Here is a 21,544-nt window from a genome sequence, read left to right on the forward strand (position 1 = left end):
AGCCATCACTAACAAGCTAGATTAGATAAGCAGGAAGGTAAGAGGTAGTTTATGCTGTGTGGACTCTTTGAAGTCAATATAGTTACCAGAAGAAAGCAGTCAAGCGTGTAGAGGACAATCTTTCTTCATGATGCCGCTCTTCATTCACTGCTACTTGGAGTCATCAGCAGCATGCATCTTCAGCAGGTCAAACTCAAAAAGATATCTTTGATGGAAGCTGAATTAGTTGATTAGTAAAGATGGAATTTGTCAGAAGTACACAATCCTAAAACATTTAAGTAAAAAAAAGTTACTATCATAAGAGTTTTTAAATCTTGGGAATTTTTTTGATTATTTTTAACTAGCAGGCTGCTAAGCAGTGAAAATAAGAGGCGCACAGTTTTCTGCCAGCTCTGACAGAGCTGGTAGAAACTGGTCAGGAACTCTTGTGAGTCTTACATTTGTCCACAGCATGCCTACTGAGGAATTTCTTCTGTGTAGATGAGGAGTGACCATGCAGGACTAACTGCTTAAGAAGGAGGAGGTTCTCATCTGCAGAGAACTGACCCCCTCCCTCTTTGTAGGAGGGGCTACAGAGCCTTACAAATTCAGGGCAAAGCTGCTGAGAGCTTAGAGTGAGTTACACTTCGTACAAGGTAAGCTTTGGGGATCTTAGCTATGCACAGGGAATTAGTGTATGCAAAAGTCAAGTCAGTGACTGTCGTTAATGGCTTAAATACTTGTTTCATTACTAACATGGCTGTGTGCATCAAATGTTCACTTTGTAAGTAGCTGCTTGCTAGGGGGACCAATTAAAAAAATAGGTATTTTGGTCTCCGAGATGTGAAGAATGCTTCCTGTTACCCCTTTCTTCCTATTTCAGAGAAGACTGCATGTTATTTACAAGGAGAATATGTCTATATATTTTGTAGGCATTTGGTTTTTGCTGCTGTTAATACTTCAGCTTTATTGTTGACATGGTGTTTATGATTGTGAGACCAGGATGAAACTGGGTACTGTCTGCATATTTGCTGCCGATGCCCTGGAGCTGTTTCGCAATGAGGTGGCTGGTGGTGTGCCCAGAAAAAGCTACTGCTTCAAATTCTCTCTGTGTTTACTCTTTAACTGTTGCTTCTGCTGATAAAATATGAACTAGTGTAGGCAGCTGATTGATCTCTTAGAAATGTTTGATGTAGCACAAGTCCAAGGAAAAAGCAAAAAGATTTGGAATTAAATGGAGTAAATTCTTCTGTTTGACTCTGCTTGCAGTAAAAGCTGTTGGCCAATCTAATAGTACTGGAGATGATAGTATAAAATTCTAGGTCTTCCAGTGCTTGCCCGAGGAAATGGGAGGCATGGGGACTGTTGTAGACGAGACTAAATGCTTAGAGTGGGGGGAAAAAAACCCCTTCCCATCACCTTATAATGGAATATAATGCCCACTGGAGAAAACAAAGAATATGAGAGTTTGTATTGTGTATCTGCTTAAATAATAAACTGTGTCCTGAGATAATGCCAAAATAAACGGAGCAGTGTACATTGCAGACCCTGCTCATTGATGAGAGCAGAACACTTTGGGAAAGTAGGGGTGCTAGGGAGTCAAAACCAGTATTCTGAATCCTTATGCTGCAAAACTTTATTCTCGATAGGAGGAAATCAGGTGCTTGGAAACATGCCTGGGAAACCCAAGCTCTACTACTTCTGTGGACGAGGCCGAATGGAATCAATTCGGTGGCTACTAGCAGCAGCCGGAGTTGAGGTCTGTCTATGTCTCTTATACTAAGAGCATGTGAGAAATACATAATTTTACAGTCCCCTATCAAAACTGTGACTGACCTGCTGGTCAGTTTAGCGCACTGCACAATGATGACCAAGTTAGCATCGCTAGTTATGGTTCTTCTGGGATCATGGTATTGCCTATTACTACCCCACTCACCATTAAAAACCAAGGAATGTCACCACTAGCTGAGCCCGAATAGCAAAGCAGGTTCCTATCTCACTTTCAGCCATCAGGACTATTGTTAGCATTGTGAATGCATCTCCCTGAGCTAGCCAAGTAAAATTTTTATAGCGACGGTAGTAGTCCCTGGCTTTATCTTCTGATCATAGGGGTTCAGTACTGTCACCTCTGAAGGCCTCCGGCTGAACCCCAATGTCCATGAGATCATTTAGATTATGCCTATTAGAGTGTAACTTCCCCTTGAAGATATTGCCTTATATAAAACAACCAGTAATTCTTCTCCACTCTAACAATTTCTGGTGTTAACGCTGGAGAGGGAGACAGTGTGGGGGAATCTGTATGTTTAAGAGCTGTGAGCTTTTGTCACGGTGACAGGCCAGAAAGCCAGAAAGCTGCAGAGGACGCATGATCCTTTCTCTTCCTCCTTCCTCCTCCCAGCTTGTGGCAAAGAAGCTCTAGCACAGTCCTGTTGCCACTGTATGAACTTGCTTATCCTCCCTTCTCCCTGCACCATTGCTTGCTCCATCCCTTGCCAGCAGTGAGAACAGGAGCAGCATGGCCATACCTTGCCCGGAGGACGATGCTCTGTGCCTTCTAGGACCTCTGGTTTAGCCAAAATCTTACCTGCACCCAAATATGATTCATATGGGAGAGGGGAGAGGAGAGCATAACAGAGGCAAAATCATTTTTAAAAGATACCACTTTAACATCCGATTTATCTTTTTACAAGAAAATTCCCCAAAGCATGACTTTCTGGTCCCCAACGGTCTCATGCAATGCAGAAGCTAAAACATGCAGTGACAGCATGACTTTTCTTCTGTGTTTCCTGCAGTTTGAAGAAAGCTTCCTGGAAACAAGGGATGACCTGTTGAAGTTAGAGAAGAGTAAGTCTCCTTCACTTTTTAGTAAACAGAACTATCTGTCTTAGAACCTCTAAGAAGTCTTCTGTCTCTTAAAAAGAAAATCCAGATTGGACTGAACCTGAGGTATCAGAGAGGCACGCTGCAGTAACAACACACGGTGACAGATGACACCATCCGCCCCGTCACTTCAGTCGTATGACAGTACAGTTTTTTGTAATCAGATCACCTTGAAGTTCATTAGTATTTTAGGTTGCCCACCAAGCTGTTGTTTTATAATCCGTATGAAACCACTTTCAGAGTTCAGAGTTTAACCCGTACCTCTGATGTGTTCTTGGTTTCCCAAGGCAACAGCTGATCTTGGTACTCTTTAGCTTCCATCTCTGTGGGTTTGAGATTTACTTTCCCTCCAAGGCAAATGACACGTCTGTGCTCTTGCAGTTCACCTTGGCTAACCAAGGAAGTCTGAGCTTAGGCTGGCATTTGCAGTCCTGCTCTCCTTTCGGAAGAATGAGTCGATCCTCCCGCCACCTGCTAGCTTTCAAAAAGCGCAGTAATATTTTAAGACATGAGCATAATAATAGAAATATGCCCTTCATAGCAAACAGTTTCTGTGCACACTTGCCTTACAGTGGATCCAAAGATGGACATAACTGATCAGTTATTTAAGACAATAAATGTGATCCCATCCAGCAATTATTCTGACTCACACCTCTGATCAGTTATAGCCAGTATAGTAGTCACAAAGCTAACTATAAACATTTACATTGGCATTCACGTTGACAAGCTTTTAAGTAGTCCATGTTTCCATAATATGTATCATAGTTCGACAGAAACTGGTTTGCGATGGGTCAGATGCATTAGGTCCTTCCGTCCCTCCCAACTGTGTCAACCTCAAGGGAGATTCACCTGCGTTAGGACCATGCAGGGCAGGACTTGTCCTTTTCAGCGTGTGGCTTCTAAAAGTTGTGCATTTGGATGCTTCATCAGGTTTGAAGAAACTTCAAGCAGCTGACTGTTATAACATTAGATTAACATATCACCAAGAAATGGTTCTTCATTTTATGGTAAGCTTTTTCCATACCAGGAAGACTGTCTCAAATCAAAAATAATCTGGAGCATAAGACGTTTTGCCAAATACCCACTGATGGTACTCATTCAGAAGGCGAGTGTCTCCTTATCATGTCCCTTTTACTGCAGGTGGAGCCCTGCTCTTTCAGCAAGTGCCCATGGTGGAGATGGATGGGATGAAGATGGTGCAGACAAGAGCCATCCTCAGCTACATAGCAGCAAAGCACAACCTCTACGGGAAGGACCTGAAGGAGAGAGTCCTGTACAGTGCCAATGCTACCTTTGCTTGATAGATTACAATACATACAACCGTGTTGTGTAATACAAGAAGAATATCTCAGCTTACTATTAGATTCAGGGTGATTCAGCAGATTTTTGTGTAGCGCGTCCTGACCTTGCCTGCAGATAATGTCTGCAACAGGATTAACCAGCTAGATTAACTAGGCAGGAGGGTACAAGCGAGTTTATGAAGATCAAAGGTCAGCGTCATTATCAGAAGAAAGCAGTCAGGAGTACAGAGGACAGTCTTTCTTCCTGATGCCGCTTGTCGCTCACTGTCCCCTGGAGTCATCAGCAGCGTGCATTTTCACCAGCTCAAATGCAAGGAAATGTCTTTGATGGAAACAGAAGCTCCCCTGTTTCTAGGAAATAGATATTAAAGGATAGCGCTCTCGAGGCACTTGCGTTAAATATGTAAATATCCTGAAATGCTTCAGGCTAATTAGCACAAGTAAACACCTTTCATGGTATCCAGTGGGAATCATGTAGAATCCCTTTTTGATTTCACACATCTGATTTGATTTTTAACGTAGGTTTGGGTGCCAGTTTTGTAAATATGTTTGACAAATCGTAATATAGAGGAGTATCACCCCTAGTGAAAAATGGAAAGGATGTAGTACTTTAGTTTTGGCTAAGCATATGCTACTTGTCTTTTGTCTTATCCCAAGCCAGAAGCTGTTGCACTTGGTGGGGGGACTGCTCCACACTATTCATTTGGGACAGAAGAGATGTTCCTAACATTTCAGTCGGGGCTGTGTCAGTACTTACTGTGTTATTCAGACCTACTGTGAATTGACCAAATCAAACTTTTTCTTCCAGAATTGATATGTATGTGGAAGCATTAATGGATCTGGATGAGTTACTCATGCACCATCCTTTCCAACCAGCTGATAAAAGGGAGCAAGATCTTGCTAATATTGTGGATAAAGCCACAAACAGATACTTCCCAGTCTATGAGAAGGTAGGTGGCAAGGATGTAGCAACTTAGATAAAGTTGGTTTCCTGAAACTGCATCCCGGATCTATACATGCAAACTTAATTCAGGCAAATGGAGAGGAAAAAATTACCACTTAAATGTACATACAATGTCTTGGGGAAGGCAGGGTTGGAGGGAATACAGAAGGCACAGAGGATGCTACAAATCTGAGAGAAATGCAGAGCTGCAGAGACACAGCACAGACTGAGCTCCCCAAATATCCATGTTTCAAACTGTATGTTGTTTCAGACAGACGCCACTTCACCATCATTTTCTGTTTCAAGTTTCCTCCTGAAGTATTTTCAGGAGAGGACCCTCTGTAAAATCATCTGTTTACTATGTGAAAGCATTATAGTTCCTTCTGTAACAAGCGAGAGGGTGGCTGAGTTAGATGTCAAGAACATGAGGTATGGGTTATGTATGGAGAGTTCCCAACAAAACATTTGCCAAAATTGAAGCGGAAGCACGTGAAAAGTAAGGGAAGTGCCCATCCTTTGGAAGAGTCCAAGATACTCTGTTATGCCCTGGGTTGAATTTTAACCTGTCATAAATTTTGTGCATGAATTTGCTGTGATGGTTGTGTTCAAAAGTTCTTCCGAACACAGGACTTCTGATTATGAGGATTACAGAAGTGAACGGACAAGGGCTCGAACTGAGCTATCAGAAAAATCTGCATGATAAGAAGGACTGATGTGGTCGGATTGCTTGTTTATACTACAGATGTTCCTACTGCATTGCCTTGTTTCACATGTGACTCCTATGCAGTGTATGACCTTGCTTTGAATACATTGTGTTAGGTTTAGTGTGCTCTGGCGGCACACACCCAGGAATGCCAGAGAAAAAGTTGCACTTACATCTGGTCGTTGTTCTCTGTTTTCAGGTTTTGAAGAACCATGGGCAAGACTTTCTTGTAGGCAACCAGCTCAGCAAGGCAGATGTGCTGTTACTTGAAGCCCTTTTAATGGCAGAAGAGTGCAAGCCTGATATACTTGCCAAATTTCCTCTCTTGCAGGTAATTGAATGGACAGTTTTAATGGGAAGTAAATCAAAGCAGAGCTATTGATGTACGTTGGCTAAGAAATACGGGGGAATAGGAGGGTAAGGAAAGACAAAATCAGAATCAAATATCCTAAGTAATTTTAGCCTGCCTCAAATACTGATGGTCATTGTCTCCTTATACCAGTATAGCCACCAGGACTCAAAAGCATAATAGGGCAGAGCATAAAGAGTCTGCTGCATGAGCGACTCACAATATTACTTTTATGGCATGGTTAACATGCAAACGTCTGATAGTAACCATGGATCTTAAGTATAATGCTGTTTTGTTTTTGTTTTGCAGAGTTTTAAAGCAAGAATAAGTAATGTCCCCACAATAAAGAAATTTCTGCAGCCTGGCAGCCAGAGGAAACCACCAATAGAAGAAAAAGATATTCCAAAAGTGATGAAGATTTTCAATGTTGCCCAGTGAGCAGCAACGTAAAATCTCAGAAACTCTACCGCTTTTTCTCTGTGTTTCTTGACAGTGGCAAAGTGAAATGAATGAAAATAGTTAAGTGTTTTTCTGATCTCTCTTTCTCTAGCTAAGGATTAGATTTGGGCTACTGCAAACACTTTCCGTGCAAATCTGCTTGAACACACCAGCAAATGAAACGGTTAAATGAATTATGAGGTGCGCTGGACAAAGCAGGATGTCTTAAATTACTGATTTTAAGAGATTTCCTGAAATAAAGTCTCACTATTGACACTTAAAAGCATCTGTTTAATGACTGTTTGCAGCAAGTTGTATAGATAAGGGGTCTCTCATTCTGTCTTTCTGTTATTCCCAAGAGTTGCTGGAGCATGAAGAGAGCTTATCCCAAAAGGTGGTCAACATGACCATCCTGGAAACAGCCGGGCAGAGCCTGCAGGCTTTGTAGTGATTCTTCTAGTATTCGTATTTTCACAAATGCTTCCTTCTGCAAAAAGCTGACCGTAGTAACCGAAAGCACTTGGCGCATTTGACTGAAAGATGAATGCTTCTATCCAGCTGTCAAGATGAGAAACTGCAACTGTTTGAGGCAGCAGCAGTCGGACTGGTGTGAGGTGCTAGCACTTTGCCTTGAAATGTAGGTCTTAGGTTATGGTGACTTACGTTTTTGTATGCTAAGCTCAGTTAAATCTTACCTGTAAGCTGCATATTACAAACATAACCACTTGAATCAAGTTCTGCTATTGAGGGACTAGCAAAAAGGTTGAGTACATAAATGTGTATATTATTACACCAAATGAAACAAATCTGTACATGCAACTGCCAGTGCCCTAAAAATAATTGCTGACTAGTACTATCAGTTTAAAAATTCTTTCTAATAACCACGTGGATGTTCCTGCCTATCGTCCTGGGGGAATGCCATGGGAATCAAACTGTTTTGAGCATTAGGGAAGGCAGAAAATGGTTTTACAGTGGAGCATGTATTAATTAGAAACGTTTTTCATAGACATGAGCTCTTTCCCTTCTGCCTCCCAGAAGCACTTAGGCAGCACTGAAAGCCACAGCGTGCAGTGAGAAACTGGAGGGGGAGACCTTGGCCTCAGCTGATGACCCTGCTCGTTGCGAGGTTCCCCTTTGTACTGCCTGGCAGAGCAGTTTTTTATCAGTTGGCATGCAGTCCCCAGGCTTCAGCCAAGCCATGCACCTTCAGCCAAGCTCCTGGCACGCTGGCAACCAGCCAGCAGCTCAGCCCGTCACCCTCGGGCTACGGCCCAGGCCAGTGGGTGCCAGGCACTGGGATGGCTCCCTCTCCTCTCCCCAGGTCACCAATGCCCTTGAGCGCTTCGGAGGCCACAAAGCGATTTGGGAGCCCCTGCATGCTGCGCAAAGCGCAGGTGTGCCACTGAGCAGAGATGCATGCAGGCCTCTGCTGCCGCGGAAGCCGCTATGGGCTGCCAGCCTGGCCTGCAGCACCAAGAGGCAAGTATGCCTCACGAGTATATTGAAATATTTCCTCATCGCTTCCAACACAATCACAAACCAAATTAACCTGTGCTGTATATACATAGGAAAATCCACTGAAGCTGATGACGCAAAACATTTTCCTGTGCTGTGACAAGAAATCAGTATCCTGTCTGAAAAACAAAATATCAGCTTTTTTAATTTATATTTTAAACTCATTACCCCCAAACCTTATTGTTTCAAGTGGAAGCAAGCTGGTGGCCATCAGCAGCAGCAGCTGGAAAGAATAATTGCTCCCAATTTATTTATTAGGGTATCTTTGAGGTTTCCACTAGTTTTAATTCCTGGATGCTCAGTCTGAACCAAGCACTACTTAAGAGATCGGAGGTCTCCAGGCACGCAGAATAGAAATGACACCGCTACAGCACTATTTTCCAAAATACTTTACGAGTTCAGTGAAGTGAGATTTTCAAAAGTCCTACAGACTAGGAGGCAGACAGTGTTCTGCTTTCCCTTCTTTTTAGGCTAGGAACTGTGTTGAAAAGGGCTTGCCTAAGATCTTGAAGGAAACCTCTGACAGAGCCAAGGATAGGAAATTTTAGTGATGGGACGAGTTACCCTCTGGAGTTTCCTACCTGCCTCCCCTGCCCAGGAGGGAAGTTTGAGGGGGTCGGTTTCAGCCAAACAAAACTTTTAGATGCCTCAGTTGAGGCAGTATCCATCTGCTTTTTGAGGGCATACTGTTGGCTTTAGTTTGGACACCCGCTGTAGCTCGGGCACACAGTGAGGATTTCCTCTTACCTGGATTCAAACCTATTTAAAGAAGACTAGACAACTAGATTAAATGTAGGTTTCTGCAAAGTCAGGGGAGATGAGTCTTACCCAAGTTGCCCATACCATGATTAACGTTCTTAATTGAAAATCTTGCAGTCCTCTGATGGAGCAGACATTAAATCCTTGCGGGAATGGTTGCTAGACCTTGGGGTATCTACTAGAGTTCTGGGCTTCACCTTGCTCAGGCCTACCAACGGCTAACCCAGCCAGGCTACCGAAGAAAGCCAGTTTGGGTCTGTGCAAAAGTACGAGACACACCTCAGTGCAGAGGTCTATGGAAAGACACCTGGAGTCCCCTCCACCTTACCCTAGATTCTGGGACGTGTTTGTCTAACGAGATTGAAAATACTGTTCCCAATAGTGTGATTTGATCTTGTACGCGTGGAAACATTTGTGCTAACAGCAGACTTCAGAACTGTAAAGAATCTTGGGAGGAAAACAGTCATTCCTCAGGCAAAGAAACCACTCTTCCGCAGAGGTCTCTCTCATTACGAAACATAACAAATTAGGTTCAGTCTGGACAATAACAGCAAACACAGTTTGGGCAGCTTGTGATGCCAACAAGGGGCTCCCGTTACACTACTGTAGATGCTTGGTGCTACCTGGGACACTGCTGGGGTGCTGAGGCACCCATGCGGAGGGCTGGTAGACGACACGTGGTACGCAGCACAGGGTTGTGCTCTGTTGGAGCTGCAGCTGGAAGTCGGTGGGATGCCCGAGAACATACCAGGTGGCAGGGACACCTCTGGTTTGGTGACTGATTCCTCCTGCAGGCTTTAGGAGCCTGAAGAAAAGAACTTCCCAAAATGTAAGAAGGGGACAAAGGGAAGAAACAAAGGAAAGAGCCTGAATCAGAAGGCAGAGACTATAGGAAATGCAGTCAGCTAGCAGTCTTGCTCTGGAGGGCTTGGTTCTCCTCACGTGCTGCGTGGGGTACAGAGGGAGGTGTTACTGAGTATGCCATTTGGGGACTAGGTACCTCCTGAAAGAGAAGACATTGCTTTGGTAACCTTTACCTTGTCCTTCTGTGGACCCCGTTCTAAATAATTCTACATTTTTACTGCCAAGCATGGAATGTGTTGGTCTAACAGGCACCATTGGTGGAGACTGATGGGAAGAGGATCACTTTCAGCTCCAGAGCAGCAAAAAATGGGTGCATCCAGAAAGGCTGTGGGGAGCAGCTTCCGAGTTGTGCAGTGGGATTATTAGCTGCATCAAAGTGTTTGCAGGACACTGATCTTGTTTTGTAACTCTAATTGCTTTGTAATTTCTCTAAACCATATATTAAAAGAGCCGGTCTTCAGATGTTAAATGCCCTCGAAATTCTAAAGTATCTAGTATCAAAGGCATGATAATTTCCATACCTACATATTGACCATTCCCACTGGGAGAGAACCACATCAAGTGATAGGAAAAGTCCGGAGATTAGAAGTGTGGAAGTGAAAATAGGGAGTAATCTCAGGCAAGTGGGACAGTTTGTAATTTGACAAGAAGATACAAACTAAGACTACAGGCTAAGCGGGAGGGAGAACGGGAACAAAAGAGAGGCGACAGGAAGGAAAACCAAGAGCAGAAGATATGCTTCTTAGAAGTTTAATACGTTCATATGTGGACAGGTAACTCTAAAAGCAACAGCGATCACGTAACACCTCATTCAAGATCTCTTTGTCTCCCAAGGAAATCTCAGGAGGCTTTGACATTAGTCAAAGTTACTCGTTCACTGAGTATCACAGTGCTGTTTTCTTTTTGCATAAGCAGGACATTGCCGTTGTTATTTAACGCCCCCATATAAGAAACTGTTGGCAAAAACACATCGTAGCCATAAAATTCAAGCTCTGTAGCACAAAGAACACTGGTCTGCTTCTAGGGAACCGACTTTCTCTTCTTGAAAATGTTTCGAAAAGCAGCTAATGCCTTTCAAATACCCAAATTCAAGAGCTAAGCCAGCAAGAGAATGTTAAGGAAAAGAACTTTCTTCTTCTTTTTCATTTCTCTCTTCCCTCTGCCAGGCTACACTTTGCGCACATATTCCTGGGTTTATAGCATCATTACAGAGCATACTTACTAGGAAAAATATCCCACACACGGTCGCTGAGGAAGAGCTCGGGGGCCCCTGCCCAAGGTAGTGGGGGCGAGGGTGGTGTTTTGTCCTCTCCGTATAAGCAGCTGAGGGCCCCATGAAGCTCTCCAGAGGCTGAGCCTAAAGCTCTGCTTCCCACCACAACTGCTCCCTGTTAGTAAGGACTCGGCAGTGGAATTTCCACTCCCATCTACGTTTTCAGGATTTTAGTTTTGAGCTGTGGACAGCGGGTGGCTGCGCAAGCCTGCAGGTGAGAGAAAAGGCTCTCCCACAGGTCAGAGCATCTCGCTTCGGTGTTATCAGTGACAGCTGGTGGCAATACCTGGCATGCTCAGTGGAAATCTTTCTAAAGGCTATGCCAGTGCTTCAGTGGCTAACCCCATTGAAGGACATGGTAAAATGTTGTTCTTTTGGACCAAAACATATTCTGACTGTGCTGCATGCCAGGAACAAGGGCTAGCCAGGGGACTGGCTGCACACAGCGAGATCATTTCTTTCTTTTCTTTTCTTCTTCTTCTTCTTTTTTTTTTTTTTTTTTTTTTTTTTTCTGGTGGTGGTGGGAAACACTGGAACCAAGGAAACCACCAAAACATTGTCCACTTCTGAAAAGCCGTTGATGCAAACCTGCTCTGTATTACTGTTAGCTCCTTACCGTCTCTGGAAGTTCGTTTACCTCGAGAGCATGTGCGACACTAACAGTCTCCTTGGGGTGTTTCTTCAGCACTTGGATGCAACACTTCTTTACTTCCAAGGAGAGACACCCCCCCCACACACACAAACACACTCACACTCCCCTCCCTCCCCCTGCAGAAGAGCTACATGAAGAAGTTATCCTCGAGTGTACCCACCAGGACACACACCACGGCCGCTGCTGCTTCCGCTTGGGGTGAGCGTAGCGCTCCGCAGCTCAGCTAGCTCCTACGAGGCAGACGAAAGGCTGCTGTGGATACGAGTGGCTGTGGGCAGTACGGACTTTGCTGTTCCCGCAGCAAGGGCAGGGGCACCCTCGGGCACAACTGGGAACACCGTGGAAAAGAGGGAAAAGAGCACAGCAGCACTGGCTGCACCACGTGAGGAGTAAGAGTTACTAGAGGAAGGAAAGCACTGTGGCCAGGAGAAAACAAGACAAAGCAACCGTTTTATTTAAAGATGAGGGGCAGGGTCTTGGGAGCTGGTTTTCCTTTGCTTAAGCCACAGTCGAGCACTGTCCATGCTTCTTCCACTTCCACCATCCAGCAGGGAAGGAATTCTGTCTCAGTGTCTGCAAGAATGTGAGAGGAAAAAGCAGATAAAAACCAGGACTCTCTTATTAACAGGGAAGGAGAGGATGGTGGGAGCCGCTTTTCATTTGCTGCCATCCGAGGGCACGCACAAGTGAGACACACAGCAGTGCTGTAGAGGGAAACATCCTGAGCAATTCAGGGTGGCAACAGTTGCTGCTTTTCCCTGAAAAGCAGTGAGCTGCTCCTGGTCTCTGATCTGCCGAAAGTCGTCGATCCCTCCGGACCCAATGGGGGAGCATTGGGGTGAGCTGAGGGTGGTGCAGGAAAGGGACTTGCCCTTTCTGTTTATGCTTTGCTCGGTGATCCTGTTAGGCTTCCTTTCCTCCTTCAAGATCCTGAGAGGTCGGGGCGCACATTCGGCACTGCACGCCTTCGAGGCTAGGAAGGCGCCTCTCTGATTTTTGAGCGCTGTGACTGTCCATTCACAGCTCTCGTCATGCAAATGGCTAAGCTACCTGCTGGACTGACAGCGGCGCTGGGCACAGGAGGGAAATGCTGCCAGGTCGAGGCTCTTGATCTGGAGTCCCTGGAGCACCCCTGCTCCAAAGGAACACACCAGCCTCACACTGCTGCCGCAGAACTAACTGCAGCGGGCAGCCAGACGGCACTGGGCTGCTGGGAGGCGGGTGCAGCCGGAGAGCACCGTCTGGGGCAGAGCCAACTTACTGCCCAGCTTGGCTTTCACCGCTGGAAACGGTTTTCCCTCTTGCCACGAGCATTCACGCAGGCTCGCTGTGCTCTTAGTAGCTCCTGCCTTCTGCTCTCTGGTTTGCCTCTGCTGCTCGGCCAGGCGCTGTGCCTCAGCCAGCTCGGCATTATGCCGGAGCATAGAGACACAGTGCTGTTCCCACTGGTAGGACAGCTCCTCTTCTGCCACGACTTCCAGCAAAGCTTGCTCCACAGCCGTGCCCATCAGCACTCTGAGCAGTGGCTTGACTGCAGCGTCAAAGTCGCACACCTGAGCGTGGAGGTCAGGGAAAGAGAGACAAAAGGCCCTTGATGACGATCCCTCTTGACAGCGCAGCAGGGGAGGAGGATGAGCAAAGCCCTTGCCCTCACGGCAGTGCTGAGCTGTGCAGGAGGGGGCCCCAGGCCAGCTCTGGCAGGAAGCACAAACACAGCTGGGGCTGAATGACGAGTGGGCCAGCAGGAGACTGGGCCTGGTGCATGGACCCTGCAGCACCACAGACCCCCTCAGAGCCTCTCTGGAGGCTGCCAGGGAGAGGCAGAGGGCTCCCCTGCACCCTCTCTCTGCTCACCTCCCTCTTCCCAACCCCTCTCTGCATGGGTGCTCTTTCTACTGGGGAGAACTTTTCTCAACACAGTGGTTCTTAGCTGGAAGCAGCACAACCAGGGCACATGTAGAAGCACCCGCCTTAATTTTGCAGCAGGAATTAGAATCTCTCTGTGTGTGTGGTTTTTTTTTTAAGTGTGTTCTATAAGCAGAAATTCAGACAGAAGAAGAAAGTACGCAGAACATGGAAAGAGGGGGCAGGCCACTTGGGAGAATTACAAGAATGTTGTCAGGGTATGCAGAGTTGTGACAAGGAAGGCTAAGGCCCATATGGAATTAAATCTGGCCAGGGATGTCAGGGACAAGAAGAAAGGCTTCTTCAGCTGCATCGGTAGCAAGAGGAAGACCAGGGAGAATGTGGGCCTGCTGCTGAATGGGGTGGGAGCCCTGGTGACGAAGGATACCGAGAAGGCAGAGTTACTGAATGCCTTCTTTGCTTCAGGCTTTACTGCTAAGGCCAGCCCACAAGAATCCCAGAGGCCAGAGACGAGAGAGAAATTCTGGAGAAAGGAAGGCTTTCCTTTGGTCGAGAAGGATCAGGTTAGAGACCTTCTAGGCAAACTCATCTGTCCACAAATCCATGGGCCCTGACGAGATGCACCCACGAGTACCGAGGGAGCTGGCAGATGTTGTTGCTAGGCTGCTCTCCCTCATGGCAAGAGGACCACTTTCAGCTACAGAGCAGCCGAGCACCTGCAAAGCATCCTCCTTTCTACGGGAAAGACCTTGAGGAGAGAGCCCTGTACTGCAGTAGCACCATTTTTGTTTGATAGACTACAGTTCGTACAACCTTGCTGTGTAATACAAGAAGAATACCCCAACTCACTATTAGATTCAGCAGGAATCAGCAGATTTTCATGTAGCACATGTTGACCTAGCCTGCAGGTCACTGCAGCCATCACTAACAAGCTAGATTAGATAAGCAGGAAGGTAAGAGGTAGTTTATGCTGTGTGGACTCTTTGAAGTCAATATAGTTACCAGAAGAAAGCAGTCAAGTGTGTAGAGGACAATCTTTCTTCATGATGCCGCTCTTCATTCACTGCTACTTGGAGTCATCAGCAGCATGCATCTTCAGCAGGTCAAACTCAAAAAGATATCTTTGATGGAAGCTGAATTAGTTGATTAGTAAAGATGGAATTTGTCAGAAGTACACAATCCTAAAACATTTAAGTAAAAAAAAGTTACTATCATAAGAGTTTTTAAATCTTGGGAATTTTTTTGATTATTTTTAACTAGCAGGCTGCTAAGCAGTGAAAATAAGAGGCGCACAGTTTTCTGCCAGCTCTGACAGAGCTGGTAGAAACTGGTCAGGAACTCTTGTGAGTCTTACATTTGTCCACAGCATGCCTACTGAGGAATTTCTTCTGTGTAGATGAGGAGTGACCATGCAGGACTAACTGCTTAAGAAGGAGGAGGTTCTCATCTGCAGAGAACTGACCCCCTCCCTCTTTGTAGGAGGGGCTACAGAGCCTTACAAATTCAGGGCAAAGCTGCTGAGAGCTTAGAGTGAGTTACACTTCGTACAAGGTAAGCTTTGGGGATCTTAGCTATGCACAGGGAATTAGTGTATGCAAAAGTCAAGTCAGTGACTGTCGTTAATGGCTTAAATACTTGTTTCATTACTAACATGGCTGTGTGCATCAAATGTTCACTTTGTAAGTAGCTGCTTGCTAGGGGGACCAATTAAAAAAATAGGTATTTAGATCTCAGAAATGTGAAGAATGCTTCCTGTTACCCCTTTCTTCCTATTTCAGAGAAGACTGCATGTTATTTACAAGGAGAATATGTCTATATATTTTGTAGGCATTTGGTTTTTGCTGCTGTTAATACTTCAGCTTTATTGTTGACATGGTGTTTATGATTGTGAGACCAGGATGAAACTGGGTACTGTCTGCATATTTGCTGCCGATGCCCTGGAGCTGTTTCGCAATGAGGTGGCTGGTGGTGTGCCCAGAAAAAGCTACTGCTTCAAATTCTCTCTGTGTTTACTCTTTAACTGTTGCTTCTGCTGATAAAATATGAACTAGTGTAGGCAGCTGATTGATCTCTTAGAAATGTTTGATGTCGCACAAGTCCAAGGAAAAAGCAAAAAGATTTGGAATTAAATGGAGTAAATTTTTCTGTTTGACTCTGCTTGCAGTAAAAGCTATTAGCCAATCTAATAGTACTGGAGATGATAGTATAAAATTCTAGGTCTTCCAGTGCTTGCCCGAGGAAATGGGAGGCATGGGGACTGTTGTAGATGAGACTAAATGCTTAGAGTGGGGGGAAAAAAAACCCCTTCCCATCACCTTATAATGGAATATAATGCCCACTGGAGAAAACAAAGAATATGAGAGTTTGTATTGTGTATCTGCTTAAATAATAAACTGTGTCCTGAGATAATGCTGAAATAAACGGAGCAGTGTACATTGCAGACCCTGCTCATTGATGAGAGCAGAACACTTTGGGAAAGTAGGGGTGCTAGGGAGTCAAAACCAGTATTCTGAATCCTTATGCTGCAAAACTTTATTCTCGATAGGAGGAAATCAGGTGCTTGGAAACATGCCTGGGAAACCCAAGCTCTACTACTTCTGTGGACGAGGCCGAATGGAATCAATTCGGTGGCTACTAGCAGCAGCCGGAGTTGAGGTCTGTCTATGTCTCTTATACTAAGAGCATGTGAGAAATACATAATTTTACAGTCCCCTATCAAAACTGTGACTGACCTGCTGGTCAGTTTAGCGCACTGCACAATGATGACCAAGTTAGCATCGCTAGTTATGGTTCTTCTGGGATCATGGTATTGCCTATTACTACCCCACTCACCATTAAAAACCAAGGAATGTCACCACTAGCTGAGCCCGAATAGCAAAGCAGGTTCCTATCTCACTTTCAGCCATCAGGACTATTGTTAGCATTGTGAATGCATCTCCCTGAGCTAGCCAAGTAAAATTTTTATAGCGACGGTAGTAGTCCCTGGCTTTATCTTCTTCTGATCATAGGGGTTCAGTACTGTCACCTCTGAAGGCCTCCGGCTGAACCCCAATGTCCATGAGATCATTTAGATTATGCCTATTAGAGTGTAACTTCCCCTTGAAGATATTGCCTTATATAAAACAACCAGTAATTCTTCTCCACTCTAACAATTTCTGGTGTTAACGCTGGAGAGGGAGACAGTGTGGGGGAATCTGTATGTTTAAGAGCTGTGAGCTTTTGTCACGGTGACAGGCCAGAAAGCCAGAAAGCTGCAGAGGACGCATGATCCTTTCTCTTCCTCTTTCCTCCTCCCAGCTTGTGGCAAAGAAGCTCTAGCACAGTCCTGTTGCCACTGTATGAACTTGCTTATCCTCCCTTCTCCCTGCACCATTGCTTGCTCCATCCCTTGCCAGCAGTGAGAACAGGAGCAGCATGGCCATACCTTGCCCGGAGGACGATGCTCTGTGCCTTCTAGGACCTCTGGTTTAGCCAAAATCTTACCTGCACCCAAATATGATTCATATGGGAGAGGGGAGAGGAGAGCATAACAGAGGCAAAATCATTTTTAAAAGATACCACTTTAACATCCGATTTATCTTTTTACAAGAAAATTCCCCAAAGCATGACTTTCTGGTCCCCAACGGTCTCATGCAATGCAGAAGCTAAAACATGCAGTGACAGCATGACTTTTCTTCTGTGTTTCCTGCAGTTTGAAGAAAGCTTCCTGGAAACAAGGGATGACCTGTTGAAGTTAGAGAAGAGTAAGTCTCCTTCACTTTTTAGTAAACAGAACTATCTGTCTTAGAACCTCTAAGAAGTCTTCTGTCTCTTAAAAAGAAAATCCAGATTGGACTGAACCTGAGGTATCAGAGAGGCACGCTGCAGTAACAACACACGGTGACAGATGACACCATCCGCCCCGTCACTTCAGTCTTATGACAGTACAGTTTTTTGTAATCAGATCACCTTGAAGTTCATTAGTATTTTAGGTTGCCCACCAAGCTGTTGTTTTATAATCCGTATGAAACCACTTTCAGAGTTCAGAGTTTAACCCGTACCTCTGATGTGTTCTTGGTTTCCCAAGGCAACAGCTGATCTTGGTACTCTTTAGCTTCCATCTCTGTGGGTTTGAGATTTACTTTCCCTCCAAGGCAAATGACACGTCTGTGCTCTTGCAGTTCACCTTGGCTAACCAAGGAAGTCTGAGCTTAGGCTGGCATTTGCAGTCCTGCTCTCCTTTCGGAAGAATGAGTCGATCCTCCCGCCACCTGCTAGCTTTCAAAAAGCGCAGTAATATTTTAAGACATGAGCATAATAATAGAAATATGCCCTTCATAGCAAACAGTTTCTGTGCACACTTGCCTTACAGTGGATCCAAAGATGGACATAACTGATCAGTTATTTAAGACAATAAATGTGATCCCATCCAGCAATTATTCTGACTCACACCTCTGATCAGTTATAGCCAGTATAGTAGTCACAAAGCTAACTATAAACATTTACATTGGCATTCACGTTGACAAGCTTTTAAGTAGTCCATGTTTCCATAATATGTATCATAGTTCGACAGAAACTGGTTTGCGATGGGTCAGATGCATTAGGTCCTTCCGTCCCTCCCAACTGTGTCAACCTCAAGGGAGATTCACCTGCGTTAGGACCATGCAGGGCAGGACTTGTCCTTTTCAGCGTGTGGCTTCTAAAAGTTGTGCATTTGGATGCTTCATCAGGTTTGAAGAAACTTCAAGCAGCTGACTGTTATAACATTAGATTAACATATCACCAAGAAATGGTTCTTCATTTTATGGTAAGCTTTTTCCATACCAGGAAGACTGTCTCAAATCAAAAATAATCTGGAGCATAAGACGTTTTGCCAAATACCCACTGATGGTACTCATTCAGAAGGCGAGTGTCTCCTTATCATGTCCCTTTTACTGCAGGTGGAGCCCTGCTCTTTCAGCAAGTGCCCATGGTGGAGATGGATGGGATGAAGATGGTGCAGACAAGAGCCATCCTCAGCTACATAGCAGCAAAGCACAACCTCTACGGGAAGGACCTGAAGGAGAGAGTCCTGTACAGTGCCAATGCTACCTTTGCTTGATAGATTACAATACATACAACCGTGTTGTGTAATACAAGAAGAATATCTCAGCTTACTATTAGATTCAGGGTGATTCAGCAGATTTTTGTGTAGCGCGTCCTGACCTTGCCTGCAGATAATGTCTGCAACAGGATTAACCAGCTAGATTAACTAGGCAGGAGGGTACAAGCGAGTTTATGAAGATCAAAGGTCAGCCTCATTATCAGAAGAAAGCAGTCAGGAGTACAGAGGACAGTCTTTCTTCCTGATGCCGCTTGTCGCTCACTGTCCCCTGGAGTCATCAGCAGCGTGCATTTTCACCAGCTCAAATGCAAGGAAATGTCTTTGATGGAAACAGAAGCTCCCCTGTTTCTAGGAAATAGATATTAAAGGATAGCGCTCTCGAGGCACTTGCGTTAAATATGTAAATATCCTGAAATGCTTCAGGCTAATTAGCACAAGTAAACACCTTTCATGGTATCCAGCGGGAATCATGTAGAATCCCCTTTTTGATTTCACACATCTGATTTGATTTTTAACGTAGGTTTGGGTGCCAGTTTTGTAAATATGTTTGACAAATCGTAATATAGAGGAGTATCACCCCTAGTGAAAAATGGAAAGGATGTAGTACTTTAGTTTTGGCTAAGCATATGCTACTTGTCTTTTGTCTTATCCCAAGCCAGAAGCTGTTGCACTTGGTGGGGGACTGCTCCACACTATTCATTTGGGACAGAAGAGATGTTCCTAACATTTCAGTCGGGGCTGTGTCAGTACTTATTGTGTTATTCAGACCTACTGTGAGTTGACCAAATCAAACTTTTTCTTCCAGAATTGATATGTATGTGGAAGCATTAATGGATCTGGATGAGTTACTCATGTACCATCCTTTCCAACCAGCTGATAAAAGGGAGCAAGATCTTGCTAATATTGTGGATAAAGCCACAAACAGATACTTCCCAGTCTATGAGAAGGTAGGTGGCAAGGATGTAGCAACTTAGATAAAGTTGGTTTCCTGAAACTGCATCCCGGATCTATACATGCAAACTTAATTCAGGCAAATGGAGAGGAAAAAATTACCACTTAAATGTACATACAATGTCTTGGGGAAGGCAGGGTTGGAGGGAATACAGAAGGCACAGAGGATGCTACAAATCTGGGAGAAATGCAGAGCTGCAGAGACACAGCACAGACTGAGCTCCCCAAATATCCATGTTTCAAACTGTATGTTGTTTCAGACAGAAGCCACTTCACCATCATTTTCTGTTTCAAGTTTCCTCCTGAAGTATTTTCAGGAGAGGACCCTCTGTAAAATCATCTGTTTACTATGTGAAAGCATTATAGTTCCTTCTGTAACAAGCGAGAGGGTGGCTGAGTTAGATGTCAAGAACATGAGGTATGGGTTACGTATGGAGAGTTCCCAACAAAACATTTGCCAAAATTGAAGCGGAAGCACGTGAAAAGTAAGGGAAGTGCCCATCCTTTGGAAGAGTCCAAGATACTCTGTTATGCCCTGGGTTGAATTTTAACCTCTCATAAATTTTGTGCATGAATTTGCTGTGATGGTTGTGTTCAAAAGTTCTTCCGAACACAGGACTTCTGATTATGAGGATTACAGAAGTGAACGGACAAGGGCTCGAACTGAGCTATCAGAAAAATCTGCATGATACGAAGGACTGATGTGGTCGGATTGCTTGTTTATACTACAGATGTTCCTACTGCATTGCCTTGTTTCACATGTGACTCCTATGCAGTGTATGACCTTGCTTTGAATACATTGTGTTAGGTTTAGTGTGCTCTGGCGGCACACACCCAGGAATGCCAGAGAAAAAGTTGCACTTACATCTGGTCGTTGTTCTCTGTTTTCAGGTTTTGAAGAACCATGGGCAAGACTTTCTTGTAGGCAACCAGCTCAGCAAGGCAGATGTGCTGTTACTTGAAGCCCTTTTAATGGCAGAAGAGTGCAAGCCTGATATACTTGCCAAATTTCCTCTCTTGCAGGTAATTGAATAGACAGTTTTAATGGGAAGTAAATCAAAGCAGAGCTATTGATGTACGTTGGCTAAGAAATACGGGGGAATAGGAGGGTAAGGAAAGACAAAATCAGAAGCAAATATCCTAAGTAATTTTAGCCTGCCTCAAATACTGATGGTCATTGTCTCCTTATACCAGTATAGCCACCAGGACTCAAAAGCATAATAGGGCAGAGCATAAAGAGTCTGCTGCATGAGCGACTCACAATATTACTTTTATGGCATGGTTAACATGCAAACGTCTGATAGTAACCATGGATCTTAAGTATAATGCTGTTTTGTTTTTGTTTTGCAGAGTTTTAAAGCAAGAATAAGTAATGTCCCCACAATAAAGAAATTTCTGCAGCCTGGCAGCCAGAGGAAACCACCAATAGAAGAAAAAGATATCCCAAAAGTGATGAAGATTTTCAATGTTGCCCAGTGAGCAGCAACGTAAAATCTCAGAAACTCTACCGCTTTTTCTCTGTGTTTCTTGACAGTGGCAAAGTGAAATGAATGAAAATAGTTAAGTGTTTTTCTGATCTCTCTTTCTCTAGCTAAGGATTAGATTTGGGCTACTGCAAACACTTTCCGTGCAAATCTGCTTGAACACACCAGCAAATGAAACGGTTAAATGAATTATGAGGTGCGCTGGACAAAGCAGGATGTCTTAAATTACTGATTTTAAGAGATTTCCTGAAATAAAGTCTCACTATTGACACTTAAAAGCATCTGTTTAATGACTGTTTGCAGCAAGTTGTATAGATAAGGGGTCTCTCATTCTGTCTTTCTGTTATTCCCAAGAGTTGCTGGAGCATGAAGAGAGCTTATCCCAAAAGGTGGTCAACATGACCATCCTGGAAACAGCCGGGCAGAGCCTGCAGGCTTTGTAGTGATTCTTCTAGTATTCGTATTTTCACAAATGCTTCCTTCTGCAAAAAGCTGACCGTAGTA

At 44.6% G+C, this 21,544-nt stretch overlaps 2 protein-coding genes across 2 annotated transcripts; both read left to right on the forward strand.

The window, feature by feature from the left end:
• Window positions 1-566: 566 nt before the first annotated feature.
• On the forward strand, window positions 567-6,876 carry LOC134137943 (glutathione S-transferase-like). The gene is made up of 7 exons (XM_062571115.1): window positions 567-635; window positions 1,629-1,738; window positions 2,772-2,823; window positions 4,000-4,132; window positions 4,969-5,110; window positions 6,006-6,137; window positions 6,465-6,876. Exons 2-7 carry the CDS (start codon window positions 1,652-1,654, stop codon window positions 6,591-6,593), a joined length of 675 nt encoding a protein of 224 aa, XP_062427099.1. The 5' UTR covers window positions 567-635; window positions 1,629-1,651; the 3' UTR covers window positions 6,594-6,876.
• Window positions 6,877-15,004: 8,128 nt separating this feature from the next.
• Window positions 15,005-21,318, forward strand: LOC134137944 (glutathione S-transferase-like). Its single transcript, XM_062571116.1, has 7 exons — window positions 15,005-15,073; window positions 16,068-16,177; window positions 17,214-17,265; window positions 18,442-18,574; window positions 19,411-19,552; window positions 20,448-20,579; window positions 20,907-21,318. The coding sequence occupies exons 2-7, from the start codon at window positions 16,091-16,093 to the stop codon at window positions 21,033-21,035; spliced, it is 675 nt and encodes a 224-aa protein (XP_062427100.1). The 5' UTR covers window positions 15,005-15,073; window positions 16,068-16,090; the 3' UTR covers window positions 21,036-21,318.
• Window positions 21,319-21,544: the final 226 nt, after the last annotated feature.

This window comes from Rhea pennata, chromosome 3 (assembly GCF_028389875.1).
Source record: "Rhea pennata isolate bPtePen1 chromosome 3, bPtePen1.pri, whole genome shotgun sequence".
NCBI lineage: Eukaryota > Metazoa > Chordata > Aves > Rheiformes > Rheidae > Rhea > Rhea pennata.